The 20,588-nt window shown below is 34.7% G+C and overlaps 1 protein-coding gene across 2 annotated transcripts in view; it reads left to right on the top strand.

Annotated features, from left to right (window-relative positions):
• The window catches only part of Scp2 (Sarcoplasmic calcium-binding protein 2), an 87,908-nt gene that overhangs the window by 60,502 nt on the left and 6,818 nt on the right, over positions 1–20,588 (top strand). The window contains exons 1-2 of one of the 2 annotated variants that reach the window (XM_078180919.1): positions 5,482–5,537; positions 6,575–6,641. In XM_078180919.1, the coding sequence (XP_078037045.1) occupies positions 6,584–6,641 (58 nt within the window). In that variant the 5' untranslated portion in view covers positions 5,482–5,537; positions 6,575–6,583. Of the gene's footprint in view, positions 1–5,481; positions 5,538–6,574; positions 6,642–20,588 lie in introns of those variants that run through there. The other variant, XM_078180918.1, reaches the window with a different exon arrangement.

The raw sequence follows: 20,588 nt of genomic DNA, 5'->3' as shown, positions 1-20,588 counted from the left end.
GAATATATCATTTATAATTCGTAGAACGGAGAGCTTCATGAAATTGCAACGTGTTAATAAATAATGAGAGGTTTTAGAACTTTTAAGCCTGCAGAGAGTGATCCTAAAACAAAAAGCAATTTACTAAAAGCACGAACTTTTATAACTCGGCTCACGTATAAATTGCGTAATACTGAGTAAAGGAAATATTATGTATAAGCGGCGCGTGGATAGGTTATGTTACGTAATAAAATGAGAGGTTATAGTCGTTTATTGAATTGTATTCGTAATTGATTATTTGATTATATTTAATCGTATTTAGTAATTATATTTAATCGTATTTAATAATTATAGCCAATCAAATTTAATAATTATATTTTATCGCATTTAATAATTATATTTAATCGTATTTAATAAATATAGTCAATCAAATTTAATAACTATATTTAATCATATTTCATATGTATAATTATATTTCTATCATAATTTCTAACACTTTTAATATTTAATTGGCTTGATAACGCAGATTCTTTTCTACCACGTGGGTGAAACAATAGTCAGAATACTTTAATTATTTAATTAGATCGCGAATAAATAATTCATTATAAATTTACGCTTTTGTAGATGAATTTACGAAGACAGCAGTCAAACAAAAATTCGCATAAATCATACCAGTGGAAGATTTAACACACTGTAAACATTTAACAGAATACTTAAAAGTGAGCCATTCTTTCTTAACAAATACAATATTATCCCTCATTGTGCGTCAATTTCTACGTCATTTGTGTTAAGATTAAACAAACATACCGAATTAATATAGTACTGTTATCTCGTCGCAATAACAGTGGATTATATTATACGAACACATAACGCAAGATATACGGATACTTATTAAACAATCTTTATCGATATAATTAAGGAAAATTTCTGTAACGACTGCGAAGATTCTGAAATTCTTTAAAAATTCTGAAAATTCGCCGAAAACACGTGCCTCCTATTTTCTTCGAATACAAAATGGCGTGCACCACTCAACTTTTACTATTCTGAACAGAATACTCTCTCTCCCCTCCCTAACCGACCCTTAAAACCTGAAATCGAAGGTCGCGATAGTTGACGAGTAAGCGAAACTGGCCATGTAGAACAAACTCGTTGCAACTTTGGTAAAAGTGATGCCCCCGCCCCGTGTCCAACAATGCATCGCGCGAAGTTCCTGGGCGAACTATACTCTCCGACGAGCGATTGACACTCGAAGAACAGCGGCGGAGGGGTGGTTCGGTGTCTGGTCCGGCGGACTACGGAATTGACTTTACTTATTATCGAATTACACGACAATGGACCGCGGGGGCATCGCGGGACGACGGTAAATGGGATCGTGTCGATTTCATGCCCCGATCGGTCGATTCATCGACGGAAGGCGACTCGCGGCGCGACACATAATGGGACCGGACAGCCTAATCTCAATGAAACGATCGCACACATTTTCGGCGGCTTTGCTGTTCAATTATTTGTCGCTTGTGCGTTTAAATCTTAAATTAATTACATCGTTATATAACTATGTGTTAAATAGATTAAATAATTATGTAATTGTGTGCTACATGAATTACACATGACTACTACATGAATTATATAATGTATGTTAAATGAATTATAAATCAACCATATTTTAGATGAATTATATAGTTGTATATTTATACTTTGAACGAATTATAGAATTATATAATTATACCTAAAATAAATTTTATGCTAATCATACCGTAAATGGATTATAAATTAAGTAAATCGTAATCTAAACGAATTATTCGATAACATAATTGTACTTCAAATAAATTATACTCTAAATTAATTGCAGGTTAAATAGATCATGCTCTAAATGAATTATATAATCACATAATTACACCTTAAGAGAATTGTAAGTTAAATAAATCATACCGTACATGAATTACAGTTTAACTGAATAATATAATTACATAATTACGCCATAAATAAATCATATAACTGTACAATTATACTAGAAACAAAGTACAAATCAAATAAATCATACTCTAAATGAATTATAATTTAACTGAATTATATAATTACATAACTATACCTCAAATGAATTGCAAGTTAAATAAATCACACCTTAAATAAATCATAAAATTGTACAATTGTACAATTATACTATAAACAATGATAAACTAAATAAATCATATTCTAAATGAATTATATTAATCACATAATTACACCTTAAATGAATTGTAAGTTAAATAAATCCTACCTTAAATGAACTATAATTGTACAATGTAAATGAAATATAATTGTACAATAAATTATCCCATAAACAAACTACGAACTAAATAAATCATACTCTATACGAAATACACTTCAAACGAACTACACAATTACACAGTCGCGTATCAGATTATACCTTAAAATCAACCCTAACCGCGTGGCACGCGGTAAAATCGAACGCCCAAGAACGACGAAACACGCGCGACGCCGGGCACAATAAACTGTTAAATGTTCGTAAAATAAAGAACCGTCGTTCTACGTCCCCGTTGACCAAACGACTCGTCTAATAAGCGTAACAACGAACATTGGAAAATTGGATACGCGACGGTTCGACCCAGTGCGGGACGTTACAGAGCGACGGTTACGCGACGCGCGGCCACGATTCGTCACTGTCGAAATCGACGAACAAAAGCTTGGTACGCGGACGAAAGATTAGTTCCGTTGAACCGGGATCGAATGATTGACGTCAACGCTCACCTTGACGTCTAATGGCAACGACGGCGTCGCCGCCGGTGGATTTTTCGAGAGCGCCTTCCTCCCCCGCGAGCGATCCTTGTCGCCGCTGATTACGCGCTATTACTTCTTATTTATCGCGGATCGAGAAGGGATTGCGACGGCGGGTTTCGTCGATTCAACGTCGGCCACGACGGCCCAGCGAAAATAGACGACGACGATTATGTCGCTTATTGCTCTTAGTGCGGTCAGCGTTGGACAATGCTCTTCTATCAAATGGGATTAATTAATTAGACGGGTATAGAAACGGGGACGTTCCGCGCGACCCGCGCCGGATTTATGGCGGGGCGGAGGCGCGGGAATCATTCTGATAACAGCGAAGACTATGAATATCGATTTACGAAGGTTGACGCGCTTATGGAAAATTTAACAGTGCTCGCGAGTTAATGGATTTTTATTAAATTTTGTCAATACGGTGGGAATGATCGCGATTCGACTGTGGATTTTGACAGGAAGTTTTTAAATAAATTATGCGGTGCTGCAGCGAGGATTTTAATTAGTTATTAATAATGCGACGGTGTTATCAAATTTCCTGCACCTCAATTGTAATAACTTACAGCCGATAATTCTGTGATTTATTAAAATTTATTAAAATAATAACAGATGTTATAACAAAAATATGAAATCATTTCAATTACATAAATTAATGACAAAGTAGATATTCCAACGGTAGCAGTGTTCGCCGAATAATCGTAGTTTATGAAATCGGCCCGAATTCTGTAATAGACAGGGCCGGCACCAATTTGTTTAATGAATTTTGCTGATTAAACCGGAACGGATTGTCGCGTGCCCGATGATTTAAAAGTCCTTCCTAATTCCTTTATTTCCGGCGTGTTTCGGTTCCCGGCGATAGGACCACGCCGGCCAAGTATCGATGTTCATTAAAACATTTTGTTAATGTATGCAGAAAAGACATGAATTACTGATTTCATTTTCATTATACCGGGCTTGTTAAATTGCACAAAGGAAATTCGATTCCGGCGGAAATAATGCCATTCGAAATTGCACATCGGAGGCGTGCGGCAGGTTTCATCGGCCTGGCAGATAATTTCGTTTCACACAGTGCCCGATGGTGTTGCAAAAAACACTGGACTGCGTGCAGGAATTATTCTAACAATTGGAAAAATTTTGCGAAAGGAATCGGCGAGCGTTTTTTTCCAATTAACGGGCAAAATCAGTGAGACGATTATTACGTGTGTATCGTTTTCAAACACGCGTTTGTGAATTATTTTATGCTAATCAATATTGTTATACTATATATTATATATTATATAATATTGTTACTGCACGTATCAATCATTATGCTAATTAATATAACTGTTACATTAGATATTATATAACATTGTTACTCTATGTGGCAATCATTATGCTAATCAATATAATTGTTATATTATATATTATATAGTATGTAATATTATTACTACATGTGTCAATCATTATTCTAATTAATATTGTTATATTATATATTATATAATATTGCTACTATATGTAACAGTCATCATGCTAGTGAATAATGTTATAATATATATTATATATTATATAGCATTGTCACTATGTGTGTCATACACTATATTAATAAATATTATGTTATATTATATGTGTATGCTAAATGATACATTATATAATATTATTAGTGTATATTATACATAATCAGTATGATATTATATTATCTTAATCAATTTTCTAAACATACATAATGTATCAACTTTCCATAATAATATGATTGATGGAGTAATTATATTAAACTTATTTTAATCAATAAATTAAATACGCACACACGGTGCAGCAAGTTTTCATAATAATATAATTGATGGAACAATTTGTATTAAATTTATTATAACCAGCTTGCTGTAATTATGTATCTTCATTAATAAATTTGTCAGCATAATAACGACAAGGTGTTTGAGTATTCTATACTGAAATTCATTTTCTCTAATTAACGAATACCAATAATCTTTCTCATTATTTCTACCTAATTAAAATTTTGTTTATATTGTAATACATTCGTAATAATCATAATAACATTGTAATTCATGTAACTGAGGCACTTTAAGTCACGCTCACTTTGTTCATTTAATAGAATTTAATTGCTTATTTATTTTAACTATTCAATTATTTACGAAGACTATATTATACAATAATTATTAATAACTATTCTACAAACCTTCTTGGTTAACAGTATGCATTAATAAAAACATAAAAAGAGCTGAAAGAAACTGATTTAAAACTCCGTTTTTCCTTACATATTTTATCACAGATTGATTACAAAAATATTGAACACCTTGAGTCATATATAAAACGAGAAGGTGATTCGTGTAAATGCTGAACAGAACTCGATGCACAGTTCCGCGGAATATTAATCGCAATAATTCCTGCATTTCTACCGGGAATCGATTATGCAGTTTCCACGTTACAATGAACAATGATAACCCCATCGTTGTACCTGCTGCAAAGCGAGACGTCGAAAAGCATCCGGTTTGGGCGAATTTTTTGATTTCCCATGAGTCATCATTTAATCGAGGCGACGTCATGCACCGTGCAACAATCGTCGGCTCGATGTTTGAGCGTCTCTTAAGTCACGTGGCGCGGCACCATGCTCGCACTACAGCGAATTGTGCGTCAGTAAATATTCAAATATGAACAGCTGTTTATCTCGTGCTAGAAAATCTTATTATATAAATGCTCGACGGTCTCTCGCGCTTGTCTCAGTCCTTTCGAAACGAAGCGACGTGAAGGATATCAATTAACGTCCCGGCGCTTCTTCAGTGATAAATGTAAGAGGATTATTAATAATTAGGGTAATAGCTTGCAGTATAATGATAAACTTATTATCTTCATATCAAAACATAATCTGTTAAATATAGGTGTCATGCTTTTCTATTAACAAATTGACTGAGATGATAACAATCGGAAAAATTTTGCAATATTAATATAATTTATTTAATGAAGATGGAATTGAGAAATAATATTGTATGGTTTTAGTTATTTTTCTGATATTTTTACGATTCGCGGGTTCCAGTAAAATTATATGTTAAATTATACTATATAGTATACAATTATGCTATGTATATTGTATTATATAATATATAATTACGTTATATTATATTATATAATATGTAATTATGCTATATTATATCACATAATATATAGTTATGTTATATTATATTATATAGTATATAATTATGCTATATTATATTACATATAATTATGACATATTACATTATATAATATACAATTATATTATACATATAATATATATTATACACAACTATATTATAAAAGATTATATTAAAACATAATTACTGCTAAATCCAAATAAAATTCTGACTTCCTATTGTTATTATCGCGACATTAAAGCTGACATGCGATAAACATAAATTTTAAGTATTTGTTTAGAGAATAAATTTGTTTAAATTTCTTTTAATCTATATAAACAGAATAATATTTAAGCTGAAAGTGAACGTTTCGGAACAAGTGGTTTCGCAGTGGCAATTGAAACATCTTGATCGATTTAATAAAGATGAACAATTGTTTAGTAATGAACAGCTGCGAATGTAATCGAATTAAACGAACGTCGTGTCTTCGAGGCGGCCTTGTAAATATCGAGGCTACGTACAAAGCAGCTCGATAAAGCGAAGCTGCGATTACTTTTTACCGGCGAGATAAAATAAGGGTCGGTCGCTCGAGACAATCGACCCTGATCGCCATTCAATGGAAAATGAGTATTAGCATGTTACACACATATACCACACATATATGTATAAAAGTATACCTGTACACTTTCCAACCATCTTGTTTCTCTATGTTGCAGATTGACAAAATGCCACTGTCAGAGTTCCGCAAGAAGAAGCTACTCTACATTTTCAACACCTTCTTCGGTGAGTGGAATAATACGTTTATTGTCAGACGAGGAATTTTCGTGCGTTTCTGGTAAAAATAATTGAGCAGTTGCATCGTATAATAGCGAAAAGACTAGAATTTAACGCTAAACTTACGAAACGCGTCATTTTGACACGTTCTAATTTTTTATTGTTTATTATATTGATTGATGTTTATTATATTAATTTTGTATTGAGTAAGTTTTTATTACAATTATTAATTTTGATGATATTAATTTGTTTAGTATATCATTAATTTAATTGTACTATTATATTATTAGTATTACAAAAACACATTTATGAGGAATTTGATTTATAATATTGTTTCCTTTGACATATAATTATTATAAACATAAATCGCTGGAGATCTGAATAAATGTTATAGATACTTTTAGGAAGCAATATAAGCTTTCAATTCTCCGTAAATTTAGTGTTAAAAACTAAGTATTTCTAAGTAGTATCTTCAACATATTAAAATTATTTTTAAAAATTGATACAATGTTCAACATGACATACAACATATACAATGGAATTAGCAACGGAAATACAGCGTCAGGAAATACGCCGGTACATGTCTAGTCACATAAACAATGCAATTGTTTAAATCAGAACGGAGTGCTCGTAATTAACGTAATGGGAGGAGTATAACCTATTTCTTGCGAAAGCGCATACATTTTTTATCCAGTTTTATTAGAGATTACTAAAGTGGATCCAAGATCCGAAATCCAAGGTGTACAATTTTCAAATAACAAAATGTTTAACAAGCAGTCAATTATTAAGTTATTAATTTCGCGCTTACATACATATTAATCTCAAATCAGATTCTAATTATCACCAATTTATAAACACCAAGGTTCTACGTATTTGTTTAAAAATTGTATTGTAAAAAGCATTACGCGTCTCGAGATGTAAACTACGAAAATGATATACCATAATTACATAAATTAAATAAATAAATAAACACGGAAAGTATGAGATGTAAACATGGAAGGGTTGCTTGTTCGCCGAGTGCATATGCCAACACAAAAGCGTCTATTAAGATGATTAAACAACACGAGGAACATTTAGAAAATTAACTTGGATGTGAAACATTATTTTTTATTGTAGAAGCAATACTTTTGCAGCCACTCTGTTATTTTTAATACTATCCGTTGATGAATTTCCATTGCTATCTTAACGCCGGTGTTATTTAGTAACAGTTTCGTTGCATTTTTTACTTATTTTTGTTAGTTAGTCTAATATTCTATATTATTCCTTATACCATATGCCATCCCTTATACTGTATAGTATCTCTTATACAATATACCATCTCTTATACTGTATACAATTCCTTATACTGAATGCCCTCCTTCATTTTATATACTAGCCCTTACACTGTATACTATCTCTTACATAATATACCATCCCTTATACTGTATAGTATCCTTTATACCTACATGTCATTCCTTGTATCATATACTATCCATTATACCATATATCATCCCTTATACTGTATACTATCACTTGTACAATATACCATCCCCTATACTGCATGCTATTCCTTATACCGTATACCTTCCTTTATACTATACATATACTATTCCTTGTACTGTATACCATCCCTCATACCCTCCTTTATATTGTGCACTACCCTTATACCGTATACTATCTCTTACACAATATATCCTCCTTTATACCTTATGCTGTCCCTTATACCATATATGTATATTGTTCCATATACCTTAAACCATCCCTTACACCTTATATCGTCTCTTATACCGTGAACCAACCCTCATACTGTATACCCTCCCTTACACCGTAAACCATTCCTTACACCTTACATCTTCCCTTATACCATAAACCACCCTTATACCACACACCATCCCTCCCTCGCATAGCCAAAATTCCGCCATCTCTACCGACCATCCAATGCGTGCCGTACACGGTACGAAACAATCGGATCTCTCAGCAATTATCTACTATCTCCGATATCGTTAAGGGCGGTTTTCCCCCCAAACGGCCTGGACAAAATTTCGCAGACGACAGGACTCGCCTGCGTCCCTCGCAGCGAAGCGATAAGCCGCAGTTCCTTCGCCGGCATGGCAGTCAGTCAATATTTTTCTATCTCGAGTAGGTGGGGGGGTCGGTGGTCTCCGTTCATCCGGTAACGAAACGACGAGGACGATTGTTCTCTGGACGGTCCTGACGAGCTGCCAGTATTATCGTTCCCGAATCAGGAAAGCCCCGGGAACGATCTTATACCACTCGTCATCCCTTTCGAGGCTATCGCGGCTACCCCTGGCCGTTCCTGGAAAATGAAATACGAGGGGGGTGTGTAGTGGTCGAACGACGGAGAGAGATGGAGAGAGTGTGAATGAGGGAGAGAAAGAGAAACGTACAGAATGGAAGAGGGAGAGAGAGAGAGAGAGAGAGAGAGATGGAGAGAGACAGAGAGAGGGCAAAAGAGATAGATAGACAGAGAGTAAGAAAAAAGGAGAAAACAGAAAGAAGAAAAATAGAGAAAAAGAGAGTAAAAAAAGGAAAAAGAAAAGTAGACGAAAGAGAGTAGTCAAAAAAGAAAGCTAGACAATAGAGAGAGAGAGGTGGAGAGAGAAAGAAAACTCACATGGAAGAAACTCAGACAAAAGCAATAGAGGGAAAAGAGAGAAACGAAAAATAGGTCAGAGAAGCAAAGAACACGAAAAACAAAAATAGAGGCAGAAAAAGAAAGAAAATAGAGAGAAGAAAAATAGACAAGAGAGACAGAGAGAAAAGGAAAATATGAAAGTGAAAGGGAAACGAAGAAAAGGAAACAAAAGTAAAGACAATGAGGAGGAAAGAAAACGAGAGGGTAAAGATGAGCGGTAGTAATAAAGAAGGAGTGGGGGGAGGGGAGGCTAAGTCGACAGCATTTCGAGGGTATTTTTGGGGGGGATGAAAGAGAAACGAAGGTTGCGCGGGAACATTTAGTTCGGTCTCTCTATGGCACCTACGTGTTGGCCATTCGAGCAAAAGTGAGCCAGGCCGGACGGACGCCTATTTATGGTGCGAACGGGAGAGGAGATAAACAATGGACGCGGTTAAGGGGATGCGCCTCGCCACGCTGAAATTACACGTTATGCCTCTGTGCGCGTATCTTCGGCCTGCGCATGCATCGGGGCAATCATTCATACAAGTTGGATGCACCTCTCCGCCTCTCTAGTGCTTTTCAGAGCGCCCCGAGTGTCTGTAGACCCCGCGGCTCTCCGTCCCGTCTTCCTTCAACGGATCGCCCGAACTCCGGCTACCTGGACTCTCGCGTTTCCCCCGTCCAGGCGGTAAATTGGAAAAGGCGCGGGGAGAATTGTGAGGGGTGGATATCCTCCTGAGAATTTTCATTTTTGTGAAATCTCGTTCGTTAGAATGCCAGATGTCTGAGATGAACCTGTTTCCTTTATTTGTATAGATTATGCAGCGGTGTACCGGAAATGTGTGAGAATCTGGTATTGGGAGATGATATGTTAGGTCATTTGGAGTAACTTTTTCCTTTGCAGAAATGTTCTACGAGATATTGTTAACGAGTTATTAACGAAAAACGGTGCGAGGTGGTCGACGAGGCGAGTCGGCGACGCCCTGTTTCGATGATTGGCTCAGTCGTATCGCGTCAGTGGTACTGGCTTCTCATTGGTTGATGTTTTTCGTTAATAACTAGGTAACGATGAGTCGGATAAAAATTTTGTAAAGGAAAAAGGTATTGCAGATGAGCTTAGGAAACCTTTATTTTCATATTGTTAGTCATATTGTTTGTCATTTTTATCTTGTGATACCTTATACATACATGATAAGCTGAGATTACTAGATTGTATAGTTTGATGAAAATTGTCATTACTGTACAGTATACAGCGTCGACGTTTGAATAGTTTATTGTTTGAACATATTTTTTAATTATACAAATTCATACACGATACTATTGCCAAAACTATGAAAACTATGAAACAGATGTCGCAGAAAAGGTCCATTTTATAGTTTCTAACCTAATATTTATTATATATAATTGCTCATGATTTAATTTAACAGAATAAGCAATAGTGCTCGACACTCATAAAATTAATAAATTGACAAGTGCTTAAGGAAAGACAAAATTATGATTATTACATTGTAGAACGTCACACGCAAAGTACCCAAAAATGGAATTTACATCTTGATATCGTCTCTCGTCGTTTTTCTCATAAAAGCAGCCTAATAAAAAAAAATCGTGTTCCTGACGTTCTTTGCACTTTATTACATGGGGTCCGTTCCACTTGACGGATAACGATTTCCTCGCCAATGTTTACATCGACTCTGTTCACCCGTATAGGTTTTCATTGACATTCTGCTTTCATTGACGATCTAATTCCATCGACACCGGTTTTCATTGACATTCTGATTCCGTAAGTTATCGAAATATCTTTCAGTAACAAGAGGAGGTAAAAATCATAGTTCAATACGTCACATTTTCAAGAATTTTGACCTAATCCTTGAAATTTAATCTTGAAATATTAAATCATAATGTTAAAAAGCCAAGTGAGATAAGTTGTAGCTTAACTGGGTATTTAATTAGAACACGACGCGCTTGATAACTAACGTTAACATTTTTTATTTATTATAATGAAAGAAGTGTGCTTATATTGCTATTATGTTATTACATTACACCCCTTTATGTTACGTAACGTACTATTCGAACGAGTTAGATTTCTGGAAATGATAGATATTAATATTCAAACATTATCTAAGTACAGTAAATACGCACTAAACATTAATATTAATAATACTAATACTATCAAATACGAACAATATTGATATTAATAGCGTACAATCAAATTAAATATACAATATTAAATTAAATCCAGTTGAACTGAACTTAAAATAAAATCCCCATATCTTCATAATTCAATTAATTTGTTAATTCCACCAAATAATGGATTGAACGCCAAACTAAAAATCATCGCACAACAAAATAAATGACCTCTACAGAAATTTATCTTTGACAAAGAAGTACTCTAATCAACGTAACCAAGAAATAAATCCAAGTGCGATAAATTAAAGCTTACCTCGACCGCCATGTTGGATCGCAGCCACGCACGCGGAAAAAGGTGCAGAAAATCTGAAAGGAGCAGCGACGCATCTTATCGCCGAGAGTCCACGCGAGATCCGTCGGTGAAAATCGCGATCGCGAGATGAAATATCCGCGCGACAATTCATGAAACGCGTGACGCGTTGCGCCGGAAGCACGCCGGGCGGTGTGGCGAAGTTTCAACCCGGAAGCGATTATTACGCGCAATTAGCGAGCAGGATCCAGGAAAATGCGCGCGTGTCACGCGAGTCGAGAGAACCGAGAGTGTTCCGCGGGCCGGCCCTACGCGATCACCGTGATCGCTGATCAGCCGCCATCCGTGCGGAGCGTGGAGGTCACAGGAGTGTACACGCTTCGCGGCGCTCATTAGCCCCTTACTTTCTTCCCTTCTTTGGCCGTCGATCGGCTGCTAAACATATCCTACGAGGCTGTTCTTCGCCGTCGATACGGTATTTCACCGTGACCCAGAGAAACCAGGGACGATGCACAGCGGTCTAGCAGCACGCTTTCTGTGCCCTAAACTCTACTCTCGAATTTCATTAAATTCAATATATGCGTTATTTATGTATACTTTGTATATATAAAATGTTATTTATATCTATTTTGTATGTATAATACGTCATTTATATACATGCTTTGTATATATAATACTTTATTTAAATATGCTTTGTATATATTATATTTGATTTATGTATACTTTGTAAATATAATATTTTATTTATGTATACTTTGTATGTATAATATTTTATTTATATATACTTTGTATGTATAATATTTTATTTATATATACTTTTTATGTATAATATTTTATTTATATATACTTTGTATATATAATGCTTTATTTATATATGTATAATTGGTATATACAAATTGCTTATACTATACTGTTGTTCACATTACTATGTGCACAATATTTTTTATAAATAACGTATATTATATTCATAACATTCATTTACGATCTTTTCATTTATAATCTCGAAACAGAGTACCCCGAATTTGTAAATGGAGCACAAATTATTTATTTATTCATTGAAACTAATATAGTGACTTGTAAAATGTCCTTCGATCACGTTTTAACCCTTCGCACAAGATACATATGAAAAATTAAATTTAGCAACTGTTTTTTAAGCAACGATGCAATGCTTCCATCTTTTTGCTTGTGACTAAGGGGTTGAGGTTAGAATTTATTTTTGAAAAGATAATTTTAAAAACTAAATAAGGCAATTATATGTTACTTTCTAGGATTAACTAATTAAAGGAAATGATAGAAATTATTATATTCAAATCGTTACAAATTCATTTTGTGGTAAATATGAAGATCCTGTGTTAATGTAATATTTATTTTCAAATACGTTGTCGTTGATTTTATTTTATTAAATGTTTTTAATACATGGTTTACTTATTCACGGATTATTTTCCAAATGCAATAGGGCGTTGCAGAAGGGTTTTTACGAATAAAAAGAATCGATTCGAAATATTCAAACAAATTTTAGCATGCATGACCTCTTTTTCCGAGATACCTGCAGGTTATCTTGATAATAGTAACTCGTGCTCCAGCTGTATTTGCATTTTTAACATACATGTTACGTATTCAAAAGATTCTACAAATATTTTGCTATTTTATGTGGGAAATATGCAAAGATTTATGCATTATTACGACAGACATTTTTATACGATCGATAGTGCCAGAAATATTTTCTACGAAACACGTCGATTACTTTTTTAATTGTTCGTACTCTGCATCGCAATAAAAACTATTCGAAGCAAACGTAACTTTCTTCATTTTGTGATTTATTTTTATACTTATTTATTTATGCATTCATTATTTTTATTTATTCATTCATTATATCCATTTATTTCTTATATACATTACGTAAAATGTAAAATTAGTTAATTATTAAATACGTAGTTCAGAGATACTGTTGCTTTACGGAGTAAAATTAAATGAAAAGAGCGAAAATATTTTCATGTTTCGAACAAGTTTGATAGAAGAAAAGAACATTCTTAGCTCGCGTTAAAAAATTTTAAACGAGCTGAAAATTCACGGATTATCTGCAGACTTTTCTGAATGACTTGTTCTTCTATGGTCGCGCGCGACTGAACACGACTTTTTGGAGCGTAATAGTATACACGGTTAACATAGTCATCTGTTGGTAATAAGCGTGGTAAAAATAAGTCGAAAATTAAAATTTAATCATACGTGCTTCCGTTATTAAAATATGTATTTAACGTATTCATTTGATGTATATGCAACTTAATAAAACTCGTATAATTTATCTTTTCATTGCATACCGCTATGCGGTATGCTTCCATATGTTATTGTTAGAGTTGATGCGTGATTATATATATATTTGGCTGAATAAGAAATAACGTATTGTATTTAATTATGTAACGCGATGTGTTTGTACAACATAACGAAGGATGCGATCAGATCGGTCGACAAGACAACATCGTATAGTCGATAAACAAAAACGGCGCAACCGCTCGATAAATGTTTATACACAACCATGATCAGGCGCGAATTACAAATTATAATTCTAACACCTCCTCTTAATACGCGCCTTATCTTCTGAAATTTCTTCTAAGCAATTCTTCAATTGATCGGGCATTTCCATAAATATTTCCTCTTGAAGGTTTCCATTCAAATATGCCCCAATCACATCAATCTGTTCTATGGTCATATTCATTTTGACTGCTAAAGCCAGCAATAATCGAATTGTCTCCAACCTAGCTACAGGAGCAAAGTTTCATAAAAGTCTATTCCTGGACGATGTGCGAATCCTCTCGCCACAACTCTGGCCTTGCGTTTATCCAACGATCCATCTGCTTTATACTTATTTGTAAGGACCGTTCTTGAATCTATTACCTTCTTATTTTGTGGCCTTTCCACAATTTTAAAAGTATTATTTCTTATTAAATTATTTATCTCGGTTTTTATGGCGTGTTTCCATTCTAATTCATTTTCCCCATTTAAAGCGTCTCTTACCGATATTTCGGCTATTCCAGCAACCTGTGAAACTAAATTATCTTCTTGGTCTTCGTGATCTTGAATTCCATATAATTGACCGTCGGCCTCTGTTCCTTCAGTATCCACCGACGCATTTTCACTTCCGTCCCTTTCTGCAGTACCTTCTTCTACATTGGTTTCCATTGTTCGCATTTTGTATAATTTTCTGGGACGTCCTCTTCTTCCTGTACGAATTATTCTTGGTCTTCCTGGGGCTCGGCATTGGCGTTGATCTGTTTCTGTTTCTATTGGTTCTTCTCGCTCTTCTTCTTCTACATTTGGTGTTTCGGGAACCTCTACAACCGAACTACCTGTCCGCACCTGTCTTTCGGTACTATTTGGCATCAAAATTAATGGTATCGTTCCCGATCCCAAACTCTCATCCTCTTCACGATTATGATTTTTATTTTCATGATTATAATCATCTTCGAGAACTTTTATATCCCTAGAAACAATTAATTTTCTTTCATTAGGTAACCATACCTTGTAAGCCTTCGATATATCCGAATAGCCAATAAATATTCCCATTTTTGTTCTTTGATCAAATTTCCTTTTCCCAGGCTCCTTGTTCAACAAATATGTTTTCGCACCAAATGTCCTCAAATGTGCTAATCTAGGCACCCTTTTATTCCACAATTCGAATGGAGTCTTCCCATTCAAAATCTTTGTAGGACATCTATTTCTTACATAATTTGCATTGTCCATTGCAGCTGCCCAAAATTCTTCCGACAATCCAGCATTCAATAACAAACATCGAGCCATTTCGATGAGAGTACGATTCTTCCTTTCTGCTACACCGTTCTGTTGGGGTGTATATGGCACAGTCAATCTTCTTACAATTCCATTTTGTCGCAAGTATTCTTCAAATTGACCATTACAATACTCTCGTCCATTATCGGTTTGTAAACTTTTCAATCTACAACCAGTATGCGTTTCCGCGTAATTCTTAAAATCTTTGAACATACGAAATACTTCATCTTTTCCCTTTAAGAAATAAATTTTACACCACCTTGAATAGTCATCAATAAAGGATACTATATACCTATATCCTCCCAAGGATTCTTTATTCATCGGACCACACACATCCGAATGCACGATTTCTAAAAATCTAGAACTCCTTTGACTGTTCCCTGGAAAAGGTGTTGAGGTTAGTTTTCCTCGAATACATGTTTCACATGGGGATAACGTTTTTTCTCCATTCAAAGTGATTCCAATTGCATTTTCCTTCTTAGCTAAATACAATAAATCTTTTGCGTTCAAGTGGCCCAATCTGTTATGCCACAATTGAATGTTTGAATTTCCTTCGAGATTACAATTTCTTTTAGAAGTTATTATTTTTCCATCTACCGCCTCTTCTCGTAGATAATACAGATCTCCTATACGTTTTGCTTTTAACCTAATTTTTCCTTCCGAATCGACCACGATGGCTTCATTTTTCCTAAAAATTACTTCATGATTTTTATTCGTTATTTTTGTTACAGATAACAAATTTGTTCTCAAATCAGGCACATATAAAGTATCTCTTAATTCAATCTCCTTAGGATTGTTATTTGAAATTATTCTAATGCATACATTTCCTTGCGCTTCTACCGCGGCTGATGTATCATTAGCAAGATTTAATTTGTTATGTCTAGAACGATTCATTTCATTAAATTTAGATTTGTCTTTACAAAGATGGGTTGTGCACCCACTATCAAGACACCAATATCTATGTTCCGGGTCTTCGCTGATTTTATATACATTATTTACATTTCCGTAATATGAATCATTTGCCATACCTGTTGTTGATTTTTGTTTACCTCTTTTACTCCAACAATCGGCTGCACGATGACCCAATTTTCCACATTCGTAACATTTAATCTGCGGTTTCTGCACATACGATTTATTTCCTCTTTTGTCTTGCCATACTTGTTTATCGTTCTTCCTATTATCATATTTAATTGCCATCGCTCCATGCTCCTCCGATAGTTTCTGCAATCTTGTTTCATACTCCTCCAATATTTTTATTTTTAGACTATCTAAATCGGGAAGTTCGTCCCGAGATTCTATTGCGCATCTGAAATTCTCAAAACTTTCTGATAAACTATTCAATAACATCGCGCTCTGCAAATCTTTATGAATTTCAATGTTCATTTCAGCAAGTTTGCCTACAATTTCAATAAAACTATTTATATGTTGTCGGACATCATCGCCACTCGCCATACGATGAGTCGTGAGCCGTCTCAGTAACGTGGCTCTTTTCGCTGGCCCTTGCGACGCATACGTTGATCGCAATTTTTGCCACACATCATTTGCTGTACGACAACCTTTTAACTGACTTAATTCTGATGAACTCACAAATAGTATTATATCAGCCTTGGCCTTTTGGTCACCTTTGTCCCAAGCCTCTGCCGCTGCTATCGTGATCGGGTCCCCTGCGACGATTACGGGACGTTTCGTCGTCCCCGCTGCATATTCCCATCCATCATTTTTAACTAATAATGCTTCCGCTTGCATACACCAAGTATCATAATTATCCTTATTCAGAACTTCGATTCTACCAATACTTCCAGTTGCAAAAGCCATAATTTTTCTTAAATTTCTACAAATACGTGCACCACAAACTTTTTCACTTATTCTTTCTTATTTCACAAATGCCAAAAAAATATATATATCTCTGGGCCCATAACCTGTTAGAGTTGATGCGTGATTATATATATATTTGGCTGAATAAGAAATAACGTATTGTATTTAATTATGTAACGCGATGTGTTTGTACAACATAACGAAGGATGCGATCAGATCGGTCGACAAGACAACATCGTATAGTCGATAAACAAAAACGGCGCAACCGCTCGATAAATGTTTATACACAACCATGATCAGGCGCGAATTACAAATTATAATTCTAACAGTTATTAATATTATTATAGTAGCACAAACTTTTAAAATTAAATTCCTTGAAATTAGTAATTTTATTTGAAACTGCCTGTTCAGTCTGCTCCAATAATTTCCCTAATTTTCATACATATTGTCTTTTCAATTTCAGTGATTAATAAAAATCTAGCTAGCTTAGCGAATTGAAATATAATCTAATTTACTTTTAAATATCAAAATATTAGAATTCTTAAAATATTAATCGATTTCACAAGATTATAATAATCTCAATGCTTCTTTTATGGACACTTTAATTCTTTCATAAATAATAAATCAATTTATAAACGATGTTAACAAATTTTAAGATTAATATTGGGGGATGAAATTTTCAAATCATTTCTAACATATTTAATATAAATCCTAATGTTATATAAATCTGAGAGACGAAATAAATACCATAAAATAAAGATAAAAACCTAAACAAAATCGATAATAATCTCCCAATAATAATATCTTTCAAAATAAATCAAAATTGCGCTGAAATCCTCGTCCAATCAAAATCGCTCGGGGGTTGGAGCCGGCACAGAATAGAATCCCTAAACAGGGAAGTTCACGGTTTCGGCTGAAAGATGGTCGCCAGAAGAAACGTGGAAGTTGTGCCGTCGTGCACGAAATTGGGACGACTTGCGAAAACTAATGACGTCGAATTCAAATGGCGACAGCCGCGCCGCGAACGATGAATAGCGCACGATCGACGGATAGGCGGCCGTCTTTTTCGCGGGTCTCTGCCGCGATATCTTGCGCGTCGGCCTCCCTTTGGACGAGCGCCAAAATTCCGCGTTCCCCCTGGCACACCGGCCCTCGCCACACATGCACTCCGGCCATATTTCATTACATCGATTCCTTGTCACGTGTTTTGCCTACGTGTTATCGAGACCTTTTGACGCGGCGATGCTGCAGCAAACCGCGCGACAACGCGCGGACCAGTTTCGTTGTGCCGGGATGATCGCCGTGAAATTTTGTGCCGTAGAGTGGCCGTGTCGTTTTTAAATCTTCCAGGGTCGGCAGCGACTCGGTTTTTCATTTTGTTTAGCTGAGGCGGCTACGTTGTCGATGTTGTGCGACTGAGATGCAGCGTTTTTCATTTTATGAAGTTAGGACAGCAGAGTTTTTGGTATTATTATTATTATTATTATTGTTGTTGTTGTTGTTATTTTTATTATAGTATTATTATTTTTTTATCAATATTGTTATTTCGTTATTATTCTATTATTTTATACGGTTTTTTAATTTCATAAAGCTGTGGTAACATAATTTTTTATTTTATACAGCTGAAACATACTTTCAGATTTTATATACTTCATACAACACAGTTATTCCTTTTAATATTATTATTCTTAATACTACTATTTCATTGTTACTAATTTTTTAATATTATTTCATTTTCTTGCATTGTTCTTAAATTTTTAGGAACTAGAAGCGTCACAATTTTTAATTTTACACAGCTAAACATATTTTCACATTTCATATAGTTAATCTACCTTTTAATATTATTATTATTATTACTGCTACTATTTTATTATTACTATTTCATTATATTATTATTTCATTATTGTACATGGGTTTTAAATTTCAGCAAGTTGTAGCACCACAATTTTTAATTTTACGCAGCTAAAACATATTTTCACATTTCATATAGTTAATCTACCTTTTAATATTATTATTATTACTGCTACTATTTTATTATTATCATTTCATCATTTAACATAGTTTCTAAATTTCATAAAGCTGCAACAGCACAATTTTTTAACTTCACACATCTAATCGTCGAATTCTAAGAGAAAAAAAGGATAGCGCAAAGGGTCCATGTCAGTCTGTCCATTATAAAACAATGGACCGTATTATCCGAGCTTGGTTCTAGTCCGTTTATGGCCGCAGCAACACGGACGCGCCCCCGACGGATCACCTGGCGAACCTAATAGCCCCGTGGAACGCGGCATAAATGCTAACTTGGTCGCTCCGTGAACTTAATGCGATGATGGACCTGACACCTGGGTTGATGTAATGTTGAACGGTCCACGTTTTATCTACGGCTCCTTTGGTCCCGTGCCAAAACTCCACCCACCTCTTTCGCACCCTAGTATTGTCTCCTCGATTCCCTGGATTGGCGAGGATGTCCGGAACCGATGTTATGCCGCTCTCATATATTCCCTTGAAATTGATAGATGCGAGTCTGATTAGCGGGTATTTGGCAAAGGGTTCGCGCCTCTCCTGGTATGCTCTTCGGAATTTCAATTCCGGCTTGTCGCACGACGGTGGTGTTCCAATTCGGAGATTTGAATTAGGTGTGGTTTGGACAGGTTGGAGATAGTTCCTTTTTTCTTTGAAGAATTTAACCGGTTGCATTGTGACGACGACGCCGCCTTCCTGTGAAAATGGTTGTAGTAAATTCTCCTTATGCAATTAATCATTTTTATAATGTTTAGTGATATTATATATCAAATATTATTACAGATATTGTGACTTAAGAATATCGTTGCATCGTTGTCGTCACAGTAGATTTTCTAAATGGAGAGAAATGATGTCGACATTGTTTAACGTAGATGGATATTTTTATCGAAATACTGAATTTTGTAAATATACATTACATTCTAATTTAATTTTAGCGAGCTCCGTTCACGCGGGTTATTAGAAAAACACACGTGTAACTATAAATTAACTATTTAACATAAACGTGTAAAGGAAAAAAAAGGTACAGCACGATTGAGACACGACTGATTCTCCAGTCATACATTTCTCGCAATATTATATAAATTTTTATAAGAAATTTTATCAAAATTGATGGTAACGAATTACTTCGTTTATGTGATATACTATTATATTATATTAATTATATTGAGATAAATTGTATTAATAAATACATAAATTATCTAAATGTAATATACTGTGATTTACGTATTTTATTTATCTGTTAGTATAATTTATATAATTTATGTAATTTAGGTATATTACG

This window comes from Augochlora pura, chromosome 5 (genome assembly GCF_028453695.1).
Source record: "Augochlora pura isolate Apur16 chromosome 5, APUR_v2.2.1, whole genome shotgun sequence".
NCBI lineage: Eukaryota > Metazoa > Arthropoda > Insecta > Hymenoptera > Halictidae > Augochlora > Augochlora pura.
Note: the sequence above shows the minus strand (reverse complement) of the source record. Positions and strands in the feature narration are given on the sequence as shown.